Below are 24,988 nucleotides of genomic sequence, written 5' to 3' on the forward strand. Positions count from 1 at the left end.
CACCTCCATCAGGAGCATTCTGTCATAACAGCTACTTTCTGTCTAATGTCTAGGGCTACAACAAAATGGCGACCTCCTAAACTGGTGCCAATCCACTTTTTAAAACTGAGTGTTGTTTCAGCAGTTAGTGTTCGAATACATATAAATACTTTTGGCTAGCACAGAGTCTTAGTCCTGTATAGGAACCTAGAATTAGAGTTCCCGACATTGGTGCTCCGGGAAGATGGCGGCCTCGCCCTTCCGCTCAGTGCAGTTGGTGCGGTTCGCCCTCTAGTGGCCGATCGAGGCAGCAGGTCGGACTGTGGAGTGTTGCCTGGCAACTATGGAACGCAAGCGCGGAAAATGTTTGTGCCACAGACCGGAAGTACTGCCTCTGCTTCCTGTTGTGGCTGATGATAGAGAGGAATGGTGGCTGTTCAGAGCTGTAGTGATGCTGCTTTGTGTGATGGGAGGTTATTCATGGAGGAAGCTTCCCAGAGGATGGGAGGCAATGTTCCCTCTAATTTTTTACTGTGCTGAGCAAATAAAAAAATTTCTGAGCGCAAACCTTTAGATTGAGCAATGGGGGGGGGGGGGGGGGACGTCAATGCAGAGTGACCAGCTTGCCCCAATCAACTGCAGAGTGCCACAGCAATGCCCCCAATAAACTGCAGAGTGCCACAGCAATGCCCCCAATAAATTGCAGAGTGTCACAGCAATGCCCCCAATAAATTGCAGAGTGTCACAGCAATGCCCCCAATAAATTGCAGAGTGTCACAGCAATGCCCCCAATAAATTGCAGAGTGTCACAGCAATGCCCCCAATAAATTGCAGAGTGTCACAGCAATGCCCCCAATAAATTGCAGAGTGTCACAGCAATGCCCCCAATAAACTGCAGAGTGCCACAGCAATGCCCCCAATACATTGCAGAGTGCCACAGCAATGCCCCCAATACATTGCAGAGTGCCACAGCAATGCCCCCAATAAACTGCAGAGTGCCACAGCAATGCCCCCAATAAATTGCAGAGTGTCACAGCAATGCCCCCAATAAACTGCAGAGTGCCACAGCAATGCCCCCAATAAACTGCAGAGTGCCACAGCAATGCCCCCAATAAAATGCAGAGTGCCACAGCAATGCCCCCAATAAACTGCAGAGTGCCACAGCAATGCCCCCAATAAATTGCAGAGTGCCACAGCAATGCCCCCAATAAAATGCAGAGTGCCACAGCAATGCCCCCAATAAATTGCAGAGTGCCACAGCAATGCCCCCAATAAATTGCAGAGTGCCACAGCATTGCCCCCAATAAATTGCAGAGTGCCACAGCAATGCCCCCAATAAAATGCAGAGTGCCACAGCATTGCCCCCAATAAAATGCAGAGTGCCACAGCATTGCCCCCAATAAACTGCAGAGTGCCACAGCAATGCCCCCAATAAATTGCAGAGTGCCACAGCAATGCCCCCAATAAACTGCAGAGTGCCACAGCATTGCCCCCAATAAACTGCAGAGTGCCACAGCAATGCCCCCAATAAATTGCAGAGTGCCACAGCATTGCCCCCAATACATTGCAGAGTGCCACAGCAATGCCCCCAATAAACTGCAGAGTGCCACAGCAATGCCCCCAATAAATTGCAGAGTGCCACAGCAATGCCCCCAATACATTGCAGAGTGCCACAGCAATGCCCCCAATAAAATGCAGAGTGCCACAGCATTGCCCCCAATACATTGCAGAGTGCCACAGCAATGCCCCCAATAAATTGCAGAGTGCCACAGCAATGCCCCCCCGCGACCCCGTGCACTTACCTCACGGACGGTCACGGCACTCTGTCTTCAGTCCCCGGCTTCCAGCTTCCCGCGTCTCCATCCTCCCGAGTCCCGGCGCCTCCTCCTCGGCCAATGGCATGAAGTTGGCCTTTCGGCCAATCAGGAAGCGGGAGGACCCGCTCCCTGATTGGCCAGGAGGAGGACCCGTATGACAATAGCGAATTTTCATTCGCTATTGTCACACGATGGGCGTGCTCTCGGGGTGCACGCTCTGCTCCCTGGCCGCTCCGTCTGCGGCTGCGCCGTCTAACTAGGTGCTTGCGCGGGACGTAATTTCCACTGCGCGTCCGCGCACGCGCGCACCTTAAAGGGAACACTGATGGGAGGGCTGCAAATGGACTATACTCCATATGCAAATATGACATTCTTACTATTAATTCAGTGTCTATAATATATATATATATATATATATATATATACATACACACACACAGACATATATATATATACATACACACACACACACACATATATATATATATATATATATATATATATATATATAAACACACACATATATACATACATACATAAATATACATACACATATATATAGACACTGAATTAATAGTAAGAATGTATAGTACTGTGTGTATATATATATATATATATATATATATATATATATATATATATATATTTTTATATATATATATATATATATATATATATATATATATATATATATATATATATATATATATATACAGTATCTCACAAAAGTGAGTACACCCCTCACATTTTTGTAAATATTTTATTCTATCTTTTCATGTGACAACACTGAAGAAATGACACTTTGCTACAATGTAAAGTAGTGAGTGTACAGCTTGTATAACAGTGTACATTTTCTCTCCCCTCAAAATAACTCAACACACAGCCATTAATGTCTAAACCGCTGGCAACAAAAGTCAGTACACCCCTAAGTGGAAATGTCCAAATTGGGCCTAATTAGCCATTTTCCCTCCCCCGATGTCATGTGACTCGTTAGCGTTACAAGGTCTCAGGTGTGAATGGGGAGCAGGTGTGTTAAATTTGGTGTTATCGCTCTCACTCTCTCATACTGGTCACTGGAAGTTCAACATGGCGCCTCATGGCAAAGAACTGTCCGAGGATCTGAAAAAAAGAAATGTTACTCTACATAAAGATGGCCTAGGCTATAAGAAGATTGGCAAGACCCTGAAACTGAGCTGCAGCACGGTGGCCAAGACCATACAGCGGTATAACAGGACAGGTTCCACTCAGAACAGGCCTTGCCATGGTTGACCAAAGAAGTTGAGTGAACATGCTCAGCATCCTATTCAGAGGTTGTCTCTGGGAATCAGATGTATGAGTGCTGCCAGCATTGCTGCAGAGGTTGAAGGGGTGGGGGGGGTCAGCCTGTCAGTGCTCAGACCATACGCCGCACACGGCATCAAATTGGTCTGCATGGCTGTCGTCCCAGAAGGAAGCCTCTTCTAAAGATGATGCACAAGAAAGCCCACAAACAGCTGAAGACAAGCAGACTAAGGACATGGATTAATGGTCTTACATGGACCGTGGGGGCGGAGCCTGCGCATAGATGTCACATCTCAGCCATTCTAGTGGAAGTGTATCCGAGGAAGTTTTACCTTGTGAAGCCCGCACTGATTAAGTGCCTGTTTTGTAAGTGTTCCATCTTGGATTTCAATGCTGAATAAATTATAAAGACAGAGAGCACTAGAGGGTGTTTTTTTATTTTTTATGTCCCTATATATTCTGTGGAGAGTTTTTGGAGGTGTGTGTCCAGAAGGAAGAGGAAGGAGGAGAGGGGTGAGCAATATTCTAAATTGATATCCCTGGAGGGAAACAGCTCTTTTTGACTCACTCGCAGGAGTCAAATGTTAACCACTTCTGGACCAAAAGATTTTCCCCTTTAAGGACCAGGCCATTTTTTGCGATTCGGCACTGCGTTACTTTAACTGACAATTGCGCGGTCATGCAACGCTGTACCCAAATAAAATTGACGTCCTTTTTTTCCCACAAATAGAGCTTTCTTTTGGTGGTATTTGATCACCTCTGCAAATTTAATTTTTTGCGCTATAAACAAAAATAGAGCGACAATTCTGGAAAGAAAAAAAACAATATTTTTCACATTCTACCATATAACATTCCAAAAAAAAAAAAAATCAAATTTATTTAACATTTTAGGCCAATTTGTTGTCTGCTACATATTTTTGGTAAAAAAAAAAAAAAAAAAAAAATTAGCAATAAGCGTATTTTGATTGGTTTGCGCAAAAGTTATTGTGTCTACATACTACGGGAAAGCGTTATGTCATTTTTATTGTTTTTTTATTTTTTACTAGTAATGGCGGCGATCTGCGATTTTTAGCGGGACTGCGACATTGCGGCGGACAGATCGGACCCCTAACTGACATTTTTGGGGGGACCAGTGACATTACTACAGTAATCAGTGCTAAAAATATGCATTGTTACTGTAATAATGACACTGCCAGGGAAGGGGTTAACAAAGTGGATGATCAAGGGGTTCAATGTGTATCTAGGGGCGTGTTTCTAACTGTATGGGGGTGGGGCTTATGGAATGACCATAGTGACCTGTGATCCTATATTGAAGGATTATAGGAGCTCTGTGATCATTCCAGAGAGAAGAACGGTCAGCTGTGTTTACAACAACTGACCGTTCTTCTCTCTCAGCCGGGAACGATCGCGGGTGTCAGGCAGCAATCGGAGCCGCCTGCTCTATGCATCGGAGTCCCCGCTGCCTAGTGCACGCTCGCCCCCTAGCTGCAGGTGTGCGACCGACGTAGGTCTACGTCGGTTCATGCAGGAGGGGCTGCCTCCCACAGTAAATCGGCGGCGGGCGGTCCGGAACTAGTTAAGGTGAGAAAGCTGCGGAAGGTAGCAGGGTGGCCTCACCCCCCCCCCCCTCACTGCTTGTAAAAGCAATCAAGCGTTTGATATTACAAGAGGGCTGACTTCTGGCTATAAAAATCCACTCCTGAAGGGATTCCTGCAGCTACAGGCATCATCCCGATCGTGGCTTTGCTTGGCTGGCCCGGTGGGATGGGAGAGCCTGAGAGAACAGCGGAAGGTGGCGGGAAGGGGGCGTCACCCCCCGCTGCTTGTAATAGCAATCAAGCTATTACAAGAGGGCTGACCTTTGGCTATAAAAAAACGATACCGGACGGATTCCTGCAGCTATAGTCATCATCTTGAACCTGGACCTAAAGGCATCATCCCGATCCAGGCTTTGCTTGGCTGGCCTGGTGGGACAGGGAGCCCGAGAGAGCAGCGGAAGGTGGCGGGAGGGGGTGGCGTCACCTACCGCTGCTTGTAATAGCAATTGAGCGCTTGCTAGTACAAGAGGGCCGACCTCTGGCTCTAAAAATCCATTCCTGGAGTGATTCCTGCAGCTACAGGCATCATCCCGATCGTGGCTTTGCTTGGCTGGCCTCGCCCCCGCTGCTTGTAATAGCAATTGAGCACCTACTATTACCAGAGGGCCAACCTCTGGCTATAAAAAAAAACGATACCGGGGTGATTCCTGCAGCTACAGTCATCATTCCGATCCTGAAGCTACAGGCATCATCCCGATCCAGGCTTTGCTTGGCTGGCCTGGTGGGACAGGAGAGCCTAAGAGAGCAGCGGAAGGTGGCGAAAAGGGGGGGTGTCACCTACCGCTGCTTGTAATAGCAATTGAGCGCTTGTTATTACAAGAGGGCTGACCTTTGGCTCTAAAAAAAATGATACCAGGGTGATTCCTGCAGCTACAGCCATCATCCTGATCCTGGCTTTTCTTGGCTGGCGCGGTGGGAAAAGGACAGCCTGAAAGAGCTGCGCAAGGTGGCGAGAGACTGGGGGGGGGGGGGGGAGGGGGGCGCCACCCCCCGCTGCTTGTAATAGCAATCGAGCATTTGCTATTACAAGAGGGCCGACCTCTGGCTTTAACCACTTTGCCGCTGAGTACCGTAGTACTACTGCGGCAAAGTGGCTCGTTATCGTCTGACGACGTAGACCTACGTCGTCAGACACTCCCCCTTGTGGGCGGCGCTGCGCGCCGCCGGAGGCTCGCTCCCGCTGTATTCAGTCACAGCGGGAGTCGGGCCAGGGGAGGAGCAGCGGCGATCGCCGCTGCTCTGCCCCGATCGTCGGGGATCTAGTGTGGAGATCCGCCCGCCTGTGTAAACACAAGCGGGCGGATCTCCCAAGTGACAGGGAGTGACAGATCGGAGTGTTCAGCATAGCTGAACACTCCGATCTGTCCCTGTGTCACACAGTCACCTCCCCCCCCACACGTCAGTAAGCACCAGGCATACATTAACCCCTCCCTCTCCAATAAAATTAACCCCTTCCCTGCCAGTGTCATTTTTACAGTAACAGTGCATATATATATAGCACTGATTACTGCAGTAATGTCACTGGTACCCCCAAAAGTGTCAAAAATGTCAGTCAAGGGTCCGATCTGTCCGCCGCAATGTCGCAGTCCTGCAAAAAAAAAAATCGCAGGTCGCCGCCATTACGTGTTAAAAAAAAAACACCAAAAATGACAGAAATCTTTCCCTTTGTTAGTAAACGCAATAACTTTTGCGCAAACCAATCAAAATACACTTATTGTGAATTTTTTTTACCAAACATAGGTAGCAGAAAACAAATTGGCCAAAAATTAAAAAAAATTTTGATTTTTACATTTTTTTGGGGGGAATTTCATATAAAAAAATGTGAAAAATGTTTTTTCAAAATTTACGCTCTTTTTTTGTTTATAGCGCAAAAAGTAAAAATCGCACAGGTGATCAAATGCCACCAAAAGAAAGCTCTGTTTGTGGAAAAAAAAAGTAAATTTCGTTTGGGTATGGCGTCGCACGACCGCGCAATTGTCAGTTAAAGTCGCGCAGTGCCGAATCGCAAAAAGTGGCCCAGACTTAAGACAGCAAAATGCTCTAGTGGTAAAGTGGTTAAAAAAACGATACCAGGGTGATTCCTGCAGCTATAGTCATCATCCTTATCCGGGAGCTACAGCCATCATCCTGATCCTGGCTTTTCCTGGCTGGCCCAGTGGGACAGGACAGCCCGAAAGAGCTGCGGAAGATGGCAGGAGGAGGGGGGGGGGGGGTGGGGGGGAAGGGGGGCATCACCCCCCACTGCTTTTAATAGCAATCGAGCATTTGCTATAACAAGAGGGCCAACCTCTGGCTATAAAGAAACGATACCGGGGTGATTCCTGCAGCTATAGTCATCATCCTGATACTGCCTTTACTTGGCTGGCCCAGTGGGACAGGACAGCCCGAGAGAGCTGCGGAAGGTGACGGGAGGGGGGGGGGGCGTCACCCCCCACTGCTTGAAATAGCAATCGAGCATTTGCTATTACAAGATGGATAATCCCGGTATAACCACTAAAAGTGGTTATAGTATAACTAAGGGCATGGTTTTAGTTTTGGATAGATAGGATAGGATTGGTCTGAACCCTGTAGGGCTTTTATTGCTGTCTGTGCCCCCATTAGTAGATTCACCCCCTCTATTTGTCCTGTTTGCTCAGCTATCACTGAGAAAGAAAGTGAAAGGAAACCCCAAACTTTGGGTTGCCAACAGAACAGGAATAGAGGGAAATCTTCCAATGGGAACACTAGTTCTGGTCACAACAAAGGATTCCCTCACTTTCAAAGGATTTCCTTTCACTTCCTGTTTTGGCTATGGGACGGGAAGTGAAGAGAAATCTCCCCAATAGTACACAGAGGGGGAAAAAAAAAAAGAACTCCCAGTGGTTATATCTCTCTCTGGCTTTATCAGAAATAAAACAAATGCTTCCAATGTGCCTATATTTATTTTATAGTTGGGTAGCTTTGCAGAATTCTGTAGTTCAGTTTACAGATAAGGAAGGTGATCTCAGGATTGGTCACATGTGCTGCGACCTTGTGGTGTTCTTGGGTGCTCATCAGTCCTCCAATGTCAATGTTCGATTTGATATGATGCAGTAGGGAATACATATTAACCGCTTCCCGACCACCCGCCGCCTTTTTACTGCGGCAGGGTGGCTCTCCTGTGGCAGGAATGGTCGCGCGTGGGAAGCTAGGGGGCGAGCACGTGCTGCCGCGCTCCCGCCCCCACTCGGCAGCAGGGAAGCCGATGCACGGGTCAGGCGGCTCCGATTGCCGCCTGACACCCGCATTCGCTCCCCACTGAGAGAATGGTCAGCTGTTATAAACACAGCTGACCGGTCTTCTCTCTGAAATGATCCTAGAGCCCATGTGATCCTTCTATATAGGATCACATGTCTCTATGGTCATTTCAGAAGCCACGCCCCCCCCACAGTTAACCGCTTGCCGACCGCCGCACGACTATTAACTGCGGCGGTCAGCCCCTCACAGGCAAAGCGACGTAGTACCACGTCGCTAGCCTGTGAGGGTCTAGGGAGCGAGTGCGCGCCGCCGGAGGCGCGCTCCCGCGCGGTCACGGACCCCCCCGCGTGTGTGACCGGCGGACCCGATGTCCACCGGTCACTCGCGATCGTCCGTTAGAGCGGGAGAAAGGCAGGCGGCTAATGTAAACAAGCCGCCTGTCATTCTCCCCTGTGTAAGAATAGTGATTATACGGTTCTACTATGTAGGACCGTTGATCACTGTTCCTACACCTCAAGCCACAGCCAACCACAGTTAGAAACACGCCCCTAGGGACACACATAACCCCTTCCTCTCAAAAAAAGTTAACCCCTTCGCTGCCAGTGTCATTTTACAGTAACAGTGCATATATATAGCACTGATTACTGTAGTAATGTCACTGGTACCCCCAAAAGAGTCAAAAATGTCAGTCAAGGGTCCGATCTGTCCGCCGCAATGTCGCAGTACCGCAAAAAAAAAAAAAAAAAAAATTGCAGATCGCCGCCATTACTCGTTAAAAAAAAAAAACAACAAAAATTACACAAATCTTTCCCTTTGTTAGTAAACGCGATAACTTTTGCGCAAACCAATCAAAATACGCTTTTTGCAATTTTTTTTACCAAACATATGTAGCATAAAACAAATTGGCCGAAAATGTTAAAAAATTTTGATTTTTACATTTTTTTTTTTTGAGAATGCCATATAGCAGAATGTGAAAAATATTGTTTTTTTTTTTCAAAATTGTCGCAAAAAAATAAAAATCGCACAGGTGATCAAATACCACCAAAAGAAAGCTCTATTTGTGGGAAGAAAAATGACATCAATTTTATTTGGGTACAGCGTCGCACAACCGCGCAATTGTCTGTTAAAGTAACGCAGTGCAGAATCGCAAAATAGGGCCTGGTCATTAGGGCGCAAATCCTTCCGGTCTTAAAGTGGTTAAAGGGGACAGGGGGCAGCCCTGTCCAGCTTAAAGCGGAGTTCCGGGCACAGAAGTCATTTTTCAGTAAACATACCCCCGGGACAGTCAGGGCTAGTACATTCCACAATGGCTAGCCTCTGATCTGTCCCGGTTCGCACTTACCTGCAAGATGAGATACTTACTTATAAAATTTCTTCCACAGCGTTTCCATCTCTCTTGTGGGCAGCTGAAGCCGGCGCAGTCCTCTTTTGCGTCTTCTTCCGCGTCCTCTTCTCCCAGAATGCGCCGCACCGGCCCCTCTCGTCACTTCCGGTGCGGCGCCGCATTCCTCCACAGCTTCTGGGCATGCCCAGAAGCTGTTTAGTAGGGGAATGCGGCGTCGCCCGGAAGTGACGAGCGGGGCCGGTGCCGTCGCATTGATTCCTGGGAGCGATGACGTTCAGCTCCCAGGAATCAGTGCAAGCCCGGAAGAGACGACTGAGCCTCGGCACAGAGGGAGGAAGTACCCTGAGGTGAGTATTTATGATCTTCATTTACAAGGTGAGTAAACAAAAAAAAAAAACCTAACTATCCAATTCCTTTTCAGGTGATGTCGAACTAGCGGAGGGGCACAAAAAAAAATTTCGATTTTGTGCCCGGAACTCCGCTTTAAGATGTTTTGATTAGACCTGAAGGCTCAGAGATAGCAATTTCCAACATTTCTTTATTTTTTTTATTATTTCAAATGTTATGTAACATTAGAAGGCAAAAGCTTAGATATAAATACCATAAAGATCAAATAATACCATAAAGTTTGTTAAAGTGGTTGAAAGCCTCAGCCATGAAATATGAACAAACCATCTCCCTCTATAGTGTGTACTTGTCTCAATCCAGAGCTCTAAGTGTCATTTCTCTCTGCTGCTTCATTCCTCTGCTATCGGCAGAAATGTTTATAACTGTTCACAACATAAAATTGTCATAACTTCTGACAAGTTTTCCTGACACCAAGAGATAAAAGGTGATAAAGGAGGGAGCTCTAGCATACAGCCTGTGAGTGACAGCCTCAGCTCTGTTCCTGTGTGCTCTGTGAAGGAGGTGTGTACCTTCCCTCCAATCAGCTCTCAGAACTCTCCTCACTGAGCTCTGCAAAGTAAAATATCAGCTTTCCGCCCTCTTTTTTCGACAGCTCGGATAAGCTTTAAAAATCCCGGACATTTTAACACATGTAGAGAAGAGGGCTGCAGATAAATAGGTACAACTTATGTAGGAGGATTGGTTTCATCTCTGTATCACCAGAGGCTAATCACTTCATTGGGTATTGGTAAGGGTTTACATCCACTTTAAAATAATTAGCGAGGGACAGTTCATGCCAGTGCCAAGCGAGGAACCTCTTTTGATGACAAAGTGTTTTTCCAAAAAGATAAGGAGAAGATATCTGCACTGTCCAATGAAGAGGGGGGGTGTCAAAAAGCAAGGGTGATTGGACATGAGCTGTATATGTCAAACCATAATACTGACCCTCCCCCAGCCCCAATAGTGTGATATCACATGTAATAGTTATATAGGAAAGTCAGGCAGACTTCAGGCACACTTTAGGAGGCAGAGGTAGGAACCCTAGAGAACCAACTGAGGCTCTGAAAATGGTAATCTCAGTCCTTAAAGAAAAAACACTGTCCAATGGGGCCCTAGTGGGGCCAGCTGTACAGAAAAAAAATTGCCTTTTTTAGGTGGAGTATATTTTTTATGTACATGCAATACTACCCAAGGCCACTCGAAATTGGAGTCCGTGAGTTCCATTAATGTTTGCCGCCCCTCTCTACCAATCACTGGTAATTGAAGTTTTAAAAGGATGGGAGCACCACACCAGCTTGTATAGACCTTTTAAAAGATTTTTATTTAGTAACGCCCAACGCGTTTCAGGGGCTCAGCACTCCCCCTTAAAAGCCTTTTCCCATACACGTGTCTACATTATCTGGTTTTTAGCCCTGATGAGCCCCCAAAAGGCGTTGGCTGTTACTAAACAAAAACCTTTAAAAGGTCTATACAAGCTGCGGTGGAATTCAAAACTTCAACAAACTCCTCTGGGGGTCCAGCAAGACCCTACAGTTGCTTTTGATTAGCCCCTAGGACCATAAACCAACCATTGCTTTATACTGCATCTCCATAAGGTTCAGCACTCTTACATCACAATTGTCACTGGTAATTGGCTTGGTGGACTTTTTCATGCAGGGCAAGAAGGAACTCTGATGGAAACAGCTTTCCGCACTGAGGACAAGGACGTGGCTTTTGATTTTGGTGGATCCTTTGATGTTTGGCAAGGGCAGAGCCCTGCGTGAAGCATTTCCCACATTCAGCACAAGCGTAAGGTCTCTCTCCCGTGTGAACTCTTTGGTGTTCGGCAAAGGCTGATTTCTGGGCGAAGCTCTTGGTGCAGTGAGAGCAGGCATATGGCTTCTCCCCGGTGTGAATCCGTATGTGTTCATCAAGAGCGGCCTTCTGCGTGAAAGCCTTTCCACATACAGAGCATGTGTATGGCTTCACCCCTGAATGCATCCTCAAGTGCCTGGCGAGGTTGGTCTTCTTGGCGAAGCACTTTCCACATTCGGGACAAGGATACGGCTTTTCTCCCGTGTGGATTCGTTCGTGCTCGGCAAGATCGGACTTCTGTGCAAAGCACTTGCCGCACTGGGAACACTCATACGGCTTTTCCCCCGTGTGGACTTTTTCGTGTCGGATAAGGACAGACTTTACCCTAAAGGACTTCCCACATACAGAACATGAATAGGGCTTCACTTCGGCTTCCAAGCTTTGATCTTGAAGTGACTTTTGGGAAAAGGCTTTCTCACCTTCGAGCCAGGAAAGCGAGCGCTCACCGGTGGGCGTCCTTTGACATGAAAAGGGTTCTCCGGCCTGGCTGAGACCTACATATGGCAAAGCTTTATACAAGGAACTCGAAAATGTAAGGGGACCTGAAGATAGAACTCCGCAATGAAGTCCAGGAGGACTTGTCGTGATTTCACCTTCTGTGTTACGGTTTTGGAAGATCATTGGACCTTTGATTCCACTGTACCTTCCATCTGGAGGGAATCAAAGATAGAAGGGTAAGAAGAATGGTTCAAACATATTAGACTCCTTTCACATTTGCAACTTGGATGGGACTTTGGCCTTTACCAATGATAATGGACAACTGTTGCACAACTGTTGCATGTATAACATTCAGGTTTGGACTCTTTCAAAATTTGACTTTTGACGGTTTACTTTTCAGTCTATGGCACTCAAGTCAGACCAAAGAAGTGCCAGAACCTTTTTAAAGTTGCTGCAACTTTAAGCTGCACATGTTTGAACAGCTGTCATTAAAAGACATGGGGTGCGACTTGATATGTGACTTTAGTGTCCAAAGTCGCATAAGTGTGAATGTAGCCTTAAACATAGAAAAAGAAACTAGGTAAATGCATACAACCCATTTAGCTCATATACAGTATATATATATATATATATATATATATATATACATACACACACACTATATATATATTTCATATCAGGAACCTAAAAATGGAGGCTGCCATCGCTGAATCATCTTTTGGAAATGCTACTTGCCTGGCTGTAGCAGCCTAACTACACTAATAGGCTAAATCCTACACATGTTGTTAGAGCAGCAACTCTCCTGTGAGATAAAAGCACAGTCCCATACAATATAATCTTATGCAGAGTTGTGCTAATAATATGATTCAACTAATAACCAAACAAAAGGTAATTAAAAAAAAAAGTCCAAAGGTGATGAAAAAATAAATATTCTTGTCGGTGTCAACACCATCAGTCAACCTTGAAGTGTGTGATCCATTTACACAAGGGTCAGGGGGGTCTGTACATACTGACATGAGGGTGGGGGGGTCTGTACACACTGACACGAAGGTGGGTTGAGTCTGTATACACTGACACGAGAGTGGGTGGGGTCTGTACACACTGACACGTGGATGGATGGGGCCTGTACACACTGACACGAGGGTGGGTGGAGTCTGTACATACTGACACAAGAGTGGGTGGGGCCTGCACACACTGACACGAGAGTGGGTGGGGTCTGTACATACTGACATGAGGGTGGGTGGAGTCTGTACACACTGAAACGAGGGTGGGGGGGTCTGTACATACTGACACGAGGGTGGGTGGAGTCTGTACATACTGACACGAGGGTGGGTGGAGTCTGTACACACTGACACGAGGGTGGGGGGGTCTGTACACACTGACACGAGGGTGGGTGGAGTCTGTACACACTGACACGAGGGTGGGTGGAGTCTGTACACACTGACACGAGGGGGGCGGAGTCTGTACACACTGACACGAGGTTGGGTGGGGTCTGTACACAGTGACACGTGGATGGGTGGGGCCTGTACACACTGACACGAGGGTGGGTGGAGTCTGTACATACTGACACAAGAGTGGGTGGGGCCTGCACACACTGACATGAGAATGGGTGGGGTCTGTACATACTGACATGAGGGTGGGTGGAGTCTGTACACACTGACACGAGGGTGGGGGGGTCTGTACACACTGACACGAGGGTGGGGGGGTCTGTACATACTGACACGAGGGTGGGTGGAGTCTGTACATACTGACACGAGGGTGGGTGGAGTCTGTACACACTGACACGAGGGTGGGGGGGGGTCTGTACACACTGACACGAGGGTGGGTGGAGTCTGTACACACTGACACAAGGGTGGGTGGGGTCTGTACACGCTGACAAGAGGGGGGATGGAGTCTGTACACACTGACACGAGGGTGGGTGGGGTCTGTACACACTGACACGAGGGTGGGTGGAGTCTGTACACACTGACACGAGGGTGGGTGGAGTCTGTACATACTGACACGAGGGTGGGTGGAGTCTGTACACACTGACACGAGGGTGGGGGGGGTCTGTACACACTGACACGAGGGTGGGTGGAGTCTGTACACACTGACACGAGGGTGGGTGGGGTCTGTACACGCTGACAAGAGGGGGGATGGAGTCTGTACATACTGACACGAGGGTGGGGGGGTCTGTACATACTGACACAAGGGTGGGTGGAGTCTACCTACTGGCACGAGAGTGGGTGGGGTCTGTACACACTGACATTTCACTATATTCAGTGCTTCCTACTCACCAGCGGTGATGTAAGCAGCGACTTCCTCTTCCTTCGGCTGATCATCACACCTCCCATAGGCCTCATCATCGTTTAGATCTTCTACCTTAACAACAATCATGCCGTCCCCCTGGATAGAATAGAGAACACTGTGAGGGACACCAATCTAAAACTCTCAGAATTAGAGGCTGAACTAAAGAGAAGAATTTCTCTTTTTAAAGACCACAATCATATGGGGGGCCTCAAAATAATCGGATTTAGCTTGTCTGTATATGTCTGGTGCATCAAATTGTATGAAAATGCAGCAAAAAAGCTGGTTAGCAGTAGGCTGATGGCCAAAGAAATGGGATCTTTCTGGGTGGGATCGCTGATCATGTGACCGCTGTCATTAGCAGTCACATGATCAGGAGTCAGTCCGGCCAGGCACTGTTAGTGGCGACTCAGAGCGGGGGCTTTGACAGCTCGGTCTCTGTGCTAGGATCATGCAGTAATCACGCTCCCAGCAGAGAAACATTGGCTGCCCAGTGACACGTATGTGCAGCATGTAGGCGGTAAATCCCACCCTTTTGGTGCTGTGCATACCGGGTTTACCCCCAAAATAAGACCGGGTCTTCTATTCATTTTGGCTACAAAAAAACACACTAGGGCTTATTTTTAGGGGATGTCTAATTTACGGTATGTACAATGACGATCTAACCACTTCTGGACCCGGAAAGATTTACCCCCTTAATGACCAGGCCATTTTTGTGCGATTCGGCACTGCGTTACTTCAAACGGACAATTGCGCGGTCGTGCGACGTTGTACCCTAATGAAATTGATGTCCTTTTTTTCCCACGAACAGAGCTTTCTTTTGGTGGTATTTGATCACCTCTGCGATTTTTTTGTTTTGCGCTATAAACAAAAAAAGAGCGACAATTCTGAAAAAAATAAAAACAATATTTTTCACTTTCTGCTATATAACATTCCCCCCCAAAAAAATGTAAACATCAAAATGTTTATATCCTTTTAGGCCAATTTGTATTCTGCTACATATTTTTAGTGAAAAAAAAAAAAATCACAATAAGCGTATTTCGATTGGTTTGCACAAAAGTTATCGCGTCTACAAACTAGGGGAAAGATTTAGGTCATTTTTATTTATTTATTTTTTTACTAGTAATGGCATCGATCTGTGATTTTTAGCGGAACTGCGACATTGTAAACTCATTTACGATTTTTTTTTTTTACAACCAGAAAGAGAAACACATAATGAGCTAGTATGCATCGCATACTAGCTCATTATGAAATACTTACCTTAGAACGAGCCCCCGCCGTGCTGCCCGCTTACCTCTATGACGGGCGACATGTTTAGTCGCCCCTCTTCCGGGATCGCGGCATCCAGCCATCCGATTGGCCGGAGCCGCAGTGACGTCACTTCCGCGCACGCGCGCGGGAGCCGACAGTCACGGCACGGGGCTCTGAAGGAACGGCACCAGCGGCCGTTCCTTCAGAGCGCATGCGCCTGTGACGTCACTGGATGCATGTAAGGTAAATATCTCCTAAACGGTACATGTTTAGGAGATATTTACAGTACCTATAGGTAAGCCTTATCATAGGCTTACCTATAGGTACAACTTGCAAAGGAGGGTTTACTTCCTCTTAACTGACATTTTTGACACTTCTGGGGGGACCAGTGACATTACTACCGTAATCAGTGCTAAAAATATGCACTGTTACTGTATTAATGACACTGGCAGGGAAGGGGTTAACCTAGTGGGTGATCAAAGGGTTAAATGTAAGACTAGGGGAGTGTTTACTAACTGTGGGGGGAGGGGCTTGTGAAATGACCATAGAGACTTGTGATTCTATATAGAAGGATCACAGGCACTCTGTGATCATATTAGAGAGAAGAACGGTCAGCTGTGTTTATAACAGCTGACCGTCCTTCTCTCTTAGCGGAAAGCGATCCCGGGTGCCAGGCGGCAATCAGTGGTCACCCCTAGGACCGCTCCTGCGAGCCAACGTACCCCCTACGTCGGTTCGGGCAGCTGAGCCAGCCTGCCACAGTAAAACTGCGGCGGGCGGTCGGCAAGCGGTTAAAGTGGTTGTAGCCCTAAGTAGCTTACCATTCACCCCTTTAGCTATGAGTGGTAATCCTGATTTTGAAATATTAATCTATAGATATGCAGTGACAGAACCTTCCTAGGAAATGGGAACAGTTTACTACTTGGTCACACATTTCCGTATGACCCTCACATGGACTTACTTCATCATCCTGAGGGATCTCCTGGCGTTTGTGTGTCGAGTTTCAGGAATGGGAACAGTTTACTACTTGGTCACACATTTCTGTATGACCCACACATGGACTTACTTCATCATCCTGAGGGATCTCCTGGCGTTTCTGTGTGGAGTCTCAGGAATGGGAACAGTTTACTACTTGGTCACACATTTCCGTATGACCCACACATGGACTTACTTCATCATCCTGAGGGATCTCCTGATGTTTCTGTGTGGAGTCTCGGGAATGGGAACAGTTTACTACTTGGTCACACATTTCTGTATGACCCACACATGGACTTACTTCATCATCCTGAGGGATCTCCTGGCGTTTCTGTGTGGAGTCTCAGGAATGGGAACAGTTTACTACTTGGTCACACATTTCCGTATGACCCACACATGGACTTACTTTATCATCCTGAGGGATCTCCTGATGTTTCTGTGTGGAGTCTCGGGAATGGGAACAGTTTACTACTTGGTCACACATTTCTGTATGACCCTCACATGGACTTACTTCATCATCCTGAGGGATCTCCTGATGTTCATTTGTGGAGTCTCGGGAATGGGAACAGTTTACTACTTGGTCACACATTTCTGTATGACCCACACATGGACTTACTTCATCATCCTGAGGGATCTCCTGACGTTCATCTGTGGAGTCTCAGGAATGGGAACAGTTTACTACTTGGTCACACATTTCCGTATGACCCTCACATGGACTTACTTCATCATCCTGAGGGATCTCCTGACGTTCATGTGTGGAGTCTCGGGAATGGGAACAGTTTACTACTTGGTCACACATTTCCGAATGACCCTCACATGGACTTACTTCATCATCCTGAGGGATCTCCTGGCGTTTCTGTGTGGAGTCTCAGGAATGGGAACAGTTTACTACTTGGTCACACATTTCCGTATGACCCACACATGGGCTTACTTCATCATCCTGAGGGATCTCCTGATGTTTCTGTGTGGAGTCTCGGGAATGGGAACAGTTTACTACTTGGTCACACATTTCTGTATGACCCTCACATGGACTTACTTCATCATCCTGAGGGATCTCCTGATGTTCTTGTGTGGAGTCTCAGGAATGGGAACAGTTTACTACTAGGTCACACATTTCCATATGACCCACACATGGACTTACTTCATCATCCTGAGGGATCTCCTGATCTTCCTGTGTGGAGTCCCGGGAATACAGAGGACGGGGACATCTCTCTGGGGGATTTCTGTTACTGGATCCATCTGTAGGAATATCCTCCTCCTTACACTGCACATCAGTCTGTGAATACTTCTCTTCCGTTTCTGTGATCTCATCTTTGACATGAATTGGATGTTCATCCTATGCAATATGACAGCTTTACTGATCAGGGTTCACCAGGCCTCTAGATGGGTCATAAAAAATATCTGAATAGCTCTTACCCGATTGTCCCCTGGAATCTCCTGATCCTCCTGTGTGGAGTCCTGGGAATACAGAGGACGGGGACATCTCTCTGGGGGATTTCTGTTACTGGATCCATCTGTAGGAAACACACACACTGACTGAATACATTGTTTCTATGTCTTTATATCAGAGGATGTGTGTGTCAAGGACGCAAGCTCACGGTGGCTAGCCGTTTTTTGTACTCACAGTGGCTAGCTAACCTATGCAAGGACCTTGTTAGATGTTGGAGGGAATGAGGGGGAGCTTACTTTGAGCATGTAAGACTGGCTGTGATAAACTTTTCACATCCTGCACCACCTGTGGCCACCACTAGAGAGAGACTCCATTCCAATCCAGCTAGCTGACCACACACTGAGGCAGATACAAACCTTACATGCAATCTGGTACACTCTAAGGTCTGAGGGGCAGTCTAACAATTAGCACGAACTTCTAGGATTCCTCAAGCTATCCTACAAGCTAGAACCCTTGTGTTAATTACTCTTCCCACACACCAGACACACGACTCAGGGTAGCTTGCCACCACCTAGGAGTGTGTCTGCTGACTGGTCTGTTAGGCAAATATACACACACTGACAGATCTGCCTGTCAGATTAGCAAGGAACTTGACCGAGCACATGGACACTACAATGCAACAATCTCTCTAGGGATAGGAGTCCTAGTTTAGTACACAGAAGCCACTTATTCATTTTATAATTTAATATCCCAAAGGTGGGCAGTGCATAAAATATATATATAAGAAAACAGAGTTAGGTACCTGGTAACTCTTTTTCTAAGAAGTCTTCCAGGGTAGCATCTGATAGATAGGCTCCTCCCACCTAAAACAGGAAACACAATAGTCTATCATTATAAAAACATCAGCCATACCTTCTGCCTCAGTAATATCAAAGCACTTAAGGAACCCTCAGAAAGCCCTATGAGTCTGCAAACCCTTTTTTGCCTAGTTCTTTAAGGCAAGAATGAGTGCTGCCCTGCAAGACTTCTTAGAAAACGAGTTGCCAGGTACCAACTCAATTTTCTCTAATCGTCTTCCAGGGCAGCATCTGAGAGGATGTTCCTGAGCAATACTTAATAGGGAGGGGATAAAATCTGGAACACCTTGCTGTAATGGTATCGTGCGCTGAGACACCATTTTGTCATCACGGGCATCCATGTTGTCCAGTAACACAGGCTAGCAAACAGATGTGTACTCAGAGATATTTTCCTTCCCCCCTCTCTCTCCGTCGAGCCAATTAGCCCCCACCTTATCCTAATCAGTATGCGAGCTTCAAATCACTCTTATCAAGCAGCAGACAGACATCCTAGCTGATATGTCTCTTCCGGGCCAGAGCTATGTCGTAATCTGAGCAAAGCCATATGGCTAATGGGTCGTATAACCGAGCATTCAAGAGCTCTGTTATTTGGACACAGTTACCCACAAATTCATAACTTTACACACAAACAAGATATATCTCTAGAAAGTATATATTTGAATGCCAAATAAAATACCGATCAAATTAAGGTCACACATGATCACGTTTGCTCCTAGGGAAGACAAGCTAGCGATCAGATGCCTTACAGGTCAGAGGTTATTCCGAGATAACCCGGGTTTAGTGTCTGTGGATAATAAATTCTATGCCGTACAATAAAATATCAGTTTCAAGAATGTAACCATTACATATTTCAAGATATGAATCCTGTTATAAATCTGTCTAAGCGGGAGGTTCTTTGCCAGGGTCTGAGCCTAGGGCCACTGTGTTTATTGGTCAAGGATCTCTGGTGACACCCCCTGCGGTCTCAGAGAAAAGGAAAGAAGCAGATGTTTTTTTCAGTCTCATGTAAACTCAAGGAAAGGAACATCTATCCATTGGAGACCGATCACACATGTTCAGCTTCTGGAACTCTGAGAATACAAGGACATTGGCTGCAAGTATTTCATTTCTAAATCTTTATCTATTCTTTTAAATTGCTGAATTGTGTCTCTATTTCTTTGTAACCCATTTTTCTGTAAATATTTTTATTTGCAACAATTTTAACCTTTTTATAACTAAACCTTATTTTGAAAAGTGTTAATTTTGTCTCTAAGCTCTTAACGCAAGCTAGCCCAAGAACCTGTCTCTTGAAGAGCGCTACTGTATAGAATAAATCTTCTGGGCACTTCTGTCTGAGGTGACAGCGCGTGTTACAGATGATCATTCTAAAGTCATAATTGGTATTTCTAAAATTACGAGCGTCCTCTGGGCATATTATAACGTAGAGATGGTGGCAGAGAAAGGGTTAATGGTTTAATTAGCCCGGTGACAATCGCTCTCAGCCTGCTGGCATCTAGATTGTGGTCCCGCAAGTTGGACAATCTGTGTGCTGGGTGCAACTGAGAATGGCATTGTTACGCAAGTGACAGCAAGGTGTGAGATTGCCTGGTCTTTGGTCACAAATTGGATCAGAAGGCCAGGGGTCTGATACCTGCCACCGTCACACTTGCGACAAAATGTCTGGTCCTGACTGGACAGCTCGTTCATGCGACATTGCCTTGCGAAGGTACTGAAGCTCGACCATGTTGCTGCTCTCTTGTAATGTTCCGGTACCTTTGGTACCCTAAATTACACTTTCCACAAGTGTATGCGCCCCACCATTTACTTTTGGAAAGGTGCGCATACACCTTTAAGACTGGAGCTGTCATCACCCAGCGCCGGACTAGATGGCTATTTAAAGCGCCGGTTCTCACTCACATGTGTTCGTTCAAACACCTTTTCCTGGATGCTATCCTTGCTTGAAGCTTCCATGCTTGCAAGCTTACCTCGCTGACGGAACCTCGCTGCGCTGATCCCTGTATCCCGCTACTGGATCATCCGCCTCTCCTGAACCACCCTTCGGCTGTATCGCTAATAGTGCTAAGTACCCCGCAGGGGAATTCTCTATAAACTTATACTAAGCTTACACTATCTAGCTCTGCATAGTAAAGACTGTTTATCACATCTGCATAACTAGATTGCTAGCTCTTGAGACTACTGCTACTTTTCTGCACTGGGTTGATCTCTTTTGTATGTCCACCTGCTATTCTGTCATCTGCTACCATACAACATTGCTAAACCTTCCTGCATCCATCTGCTACTGTCTCACCTTCAAGTGTCTATCACCTACCACCTCCACTCAACCTATCCCTCAACCTTCATCATTGTGTTACCACATACATAAAGTCACTCTAGGAACCAGCTTGCTAATTGTGTGTATTTACTGGCTGAAATTAGACCTTCCACACATGATGAGTCATTGAGGTTGGGAATGGTATCTCAGCATATCTCTTACATGACTACTGACGTGGAACTATTTCTGCAGCTGAAAATCCACACCATATAAGAAACGCAGGAGCGTTACACCTCTAGATCTGCTCCGGTGTTGCCCCAGTTCTTTCTGTGCTTGATGATGCCCAAGCTCTGATCGAGCGGGCCATGACTCCGCTCGACGGGGTAAGATTTAGTGCTTGGTAGGCTGTCTTAGTGGCAAGCTTTATCCATCTGGCTATCGTCCTTTTTGAGGCCAGCTTCCCCTTGTTGATTCCTGCATGGAGAATGAATAGTGTGGTTGTTTTTCACCAATCTTTAGTTCTCTCAAGGTAAGCTATCAGGATCTTTCTTACATCTAGCTTGTTGTAGGTGTCTCTTTTCTTGCTGTCCATCGAACTTGGAAGGGAGGGGATAACCATATCCTGAGTTCTGTGGAAAGTTGAAGAGACTTTTGGTAGGAAGGCTGGGTCTGGTTTGAGGATAATTTATTATGTCAGAATTAGACAATAGGGTTCTATCTTGGATAGAGCCTGTGTTTTGCTGACTCTCCTTGCTGACACAAGTGCCACCAGGAGTACTGTTTTTAGTGTAAGGTATTTATCTGAGCATTCCTCCACTGGTTCAAAAATGCCGCTGACATCCTGACAGCTTTGGGGATGGTTGCATACCCCTCAGTATGGGTGAAACCTCAGGCGAGGGCCACCTTGCCCCGATGTGCTGTCCCTGACCTGCACTACCCAAAACTCGCTGAGCTGGATGGCAGGCTGGTCAGTGAGCCTCCTGCAACTTAGCACAGAGACGAAGGAAAAAAAATAAATCTATGCAGCTCCTGCTCCTCCCTGTGGATCTGGAGGAAAAACAATCAAACTGAGGCAGAAGGTATGGCTGATGTTTTTAGAATGATGGACTATTGTGTTTCCTGTTTTAAGTGGGAGGAGCCTATCTCTCAGATGTTACCCTGCCTATGAAAGAAAAGGGGACAAAACCAGAAATAAACTTTACTGAGGTTTATCCTGGGACAGGAGCATGTCAGAAAATAGTCGCAATTCACCAGTTAGACGGGCTCCATGTGAATAATGACGTCAATATGTCATGCCCCTCAATTTATTGAGATATGGATATGGACTGGGCTTTAGCCCTTGTTCAATCAACCTTGGGGGTGTTCCCTTCCCAGCCCAGAGGACGTTCTGTGTCCCGAAGAGACTGGAGTTAAATGGGCCATGAATGGTTCTGATGGCTGGGTCAGGGATAGAATTTCTGACACCAGCGCTTCAGTACAATTGCAACAAGACCAATCACTGCTTGGTTGTCATCAACCGTTTTGGGAATTTCTCCTGCATTCTATCCACAAATACCTAAACAATTTTATTATTAAGTGCATGTACCCCAAATAATGTATGAGCAGAAGGAATAATTTGCATCTCTCTGCAATGGATATTTAAGTTTTCATGAGAGATCAAATACTTTCCTCTGATCTTTGCCATAAATCAATGGTTGGTAGACATTTGGGAGCCTTCAGGTTGTATAGCCTCTGGCCTTGTCTCTGCTGGGCTTGTAGACAAATTGGCTAGATCTTCCCTTTGAGGCCCATGGAGGTGATAGGTCATTTACCCTTATCTATCTCTACAAGGAGGGGAGCATTTTATTGGCACCTAGGTGTCAGTTCTGGCCTACAGGATTGCTCTTTCCTTTCAGTTTGTAATTTGGAACCATCTGTATACTACTGATTACAGGATTAAGAGAGTATGGTGTATTTAATAACACTGAATTAAACTAAATCTACAACCACGCTACTTTTGCATTTATGTTATCTCTCGGCTACTGGTGTATTTAGATGGATCCTCACTACTCTTCTGTCCTTTACAAGAAATGAAAGTCTCCTCTTACCCGGTGATGTGAGGAGCGATCGGTTCTCCATCATGACGTCTTTGTAGAGATCCTTGTGTCCTTCTATATACTCCCACTCCTCCATGGAGAAAAAGACAGTGATATCCTAACACCCTATAGGAACCTGACATACTATGGCCATAAATCGGAGGATATGTGTATCTAGGTGGATCCTCAATACTCTTCTCTCCTTTACAAGAAATGAAAGTCTCCTCTTACCCGGTGATGTGAGGGGCGGCCGCTTCTCCATCATGACGTCCTTGTAGAGGTCCTTGTGTCCTTCTATATACTCCCACTCCTCCATGGAGAAATAGACAGTGACATCCTAACACCCTATAGGAACCTGACATACTATGGCCATAGATTGGAGGATGTGTGTATCTAGGTGGATCCTCAATACTCTTCTCTCCTTTACAAGAAATGAAAGTCTCCTCTTACCCGGTGATGTGAGGGGCAGCCGGTTCTCCATCATGACGTCCTTGTAGAGGTCCTTGTGTCCTTCTATATACTCCCACTCCTCCATGGAGAAATAGACAGTGACATCCTAACACCCTATAGGAACCTGACATACTATGGCCATAGATTGGAGGATGTGTGTATCTAGGTGGATCCTCAATACTCTTCTCTCCTTTACAAGAAATGAAAGTCTCCTCTTACCCGGTGATGTGAGGGGCAGCCGGTTCTCCATCATGACGTCCTTGTAGAGGTCCTTGTGTCCTTCTATATACTCCCACTCCTCCATGGAGAAATAGACAGTGACATCCTGACACCTTATAGGAACCTGACACACACAATGATACAGTCACCATCCAGACACATCCCTTGTCTGTTACTGGATAATGTCCCAGAATTCCCAACAACACTCACCTCTCCTGTCAACAGCTTAATGATCTTCTGGGTGACTTCTAGGATCTTACTGTCTTTGCTTTTCTCAGGTACAAGTGAAGAAAGTTGATACTCTGTTATTAGGCTCGGGTTTCTGCTATACCCCCTTGAAATATGAGATGTTGTGTCATCATTGATCTTCTTCAGAGGTCCATAATTCTATAACATAATAGATAGATAATAACCTATGGATGTCCCTTAATATTCTGAAGGTGCTGCTTTACTGTTATATGACTTTAGTGATGCTACTTATAATTTACCCACAATCCTCCTCACCTCTCTGGTCAGGTCTCTGTTTAATTAATGGAGATGAGTGATGTCATGTGACCCTCCCAGAATCCTCCTCACCTCTCCGGTCAGTAGGTAGATGATCTCCAGGGTGAGGTTTAATATCTTCTCAGTCACGTATCTTTGCTCCTTCTCCATCCTCATTGATGAGGCTGGAAATGGACTCTGCTCCTCATGGGAGGGACCAATTAAGATGTGACCTCTGAGAGATGAACACACAGCAGATTAGAATTCATCTAAAACTTCAACAGCATGTAATATAAATGTAAAAAAATGCTTTATTAGATGGACAGTAAAGTTTCCTTTTACTTGTCTTTGCAGTCTACACCTAATTTAAGGTTAGATTGTAAATGGCCCAGACTGTTTTGCTTTATTTTTTTGGATGAGACTGGAAAAAACAAGAAAAGCATGTGGCCAATCAAAGAAAAGTATTTCCCTGTTCTCTTCCTGCCCCCCTCTCAGTGCCATCTTAAGAGCATTATAGGACCCCGGGCAACACAGTGCACTGGGGCCCTGCCTACACAATCCCTGACGAGAATAACAATGCAAATTATTGATAAGGCGATATTTATTGGTAAAGCAGTGCCAGGCTAATGACAGCTTCCAAGTTTGGCGGTTGGGTCCATCGAACACACACACAGACGGGAGTCAGACTCAACTGTCCTGTGTGTGCCTGTTCCCTTGGAGGCGGACAGGCATTCCTGCAGTTGTGGGCTCCCCTTCCATGGCCAAAGTGGCCTGACAGCAGCGCAGGGCCGACAGGCGCTTGCCACCTGCTAAGTTTGGCAGGCGGGATGCACACA

General features: G+C 46.3%; 2 protein-coding genes across 2 annotated transcripts in view; one reads left to right on the forward strand and one right to left on the reverse strand.

Annotated features, from left to right (window-relative positions):
• LOC309562980 (uncharacterized protein) overlaps positions 1-23,925 on the reverse strand; it is a 38,695-nt gene extending 14,770 nt beyond the window's left edge. The window contains exons 1-2 of the mRNA XM_082267306.1: positions 23,880-23,925; positions 23,232-23,355 (exon numbers count right to left, since the gene is read on the reverse strand). Coding sequence (XP_082123432.1) covers positions 23,232-23,316 — 85 coding nt within the window. The 5' untranslated portion in view covers positions 23,317-23,355; positions 23,880-23,925. The remainder of the gene's footprint in view (positions 1-23,231; positions 23,356-23,879) is intronic.
• The window catches only part of LOC309564361 (uncharacterized protein), a 1,000,117-nt gene that overhangs the window by 809,917 nt on the left and 165,212 nt on the right, over positions 1-24,988 (forward strand). Inside the window, exons 9-10 of the mRNA XM_082268988.1 lie at positions 7,606-7,726; positions 16,329-17,532. Of these exons, the coding sequence (XP_082125114.1) occupies positions 7,606-7,726; positions 16,329-17,532 (1,325 nt within the window). The remainder of the gene's footprint in view (positions 1-7,605; positions 7,727-16,328; positions 17,533-24,988) is intronic.

The sequence above is a fragment of the Pelophylax lessonae genome (genome assembly GCF_965119305.1).
Source record: "Pelophylax lessonae genome assembly, chromosome: 9".
Lineage (NCBI taxonomy): Eukaryota > Metazoa > Chordata > Amphibia > Anura > Ranidae > Pelophylax > Pelophylax lessonae.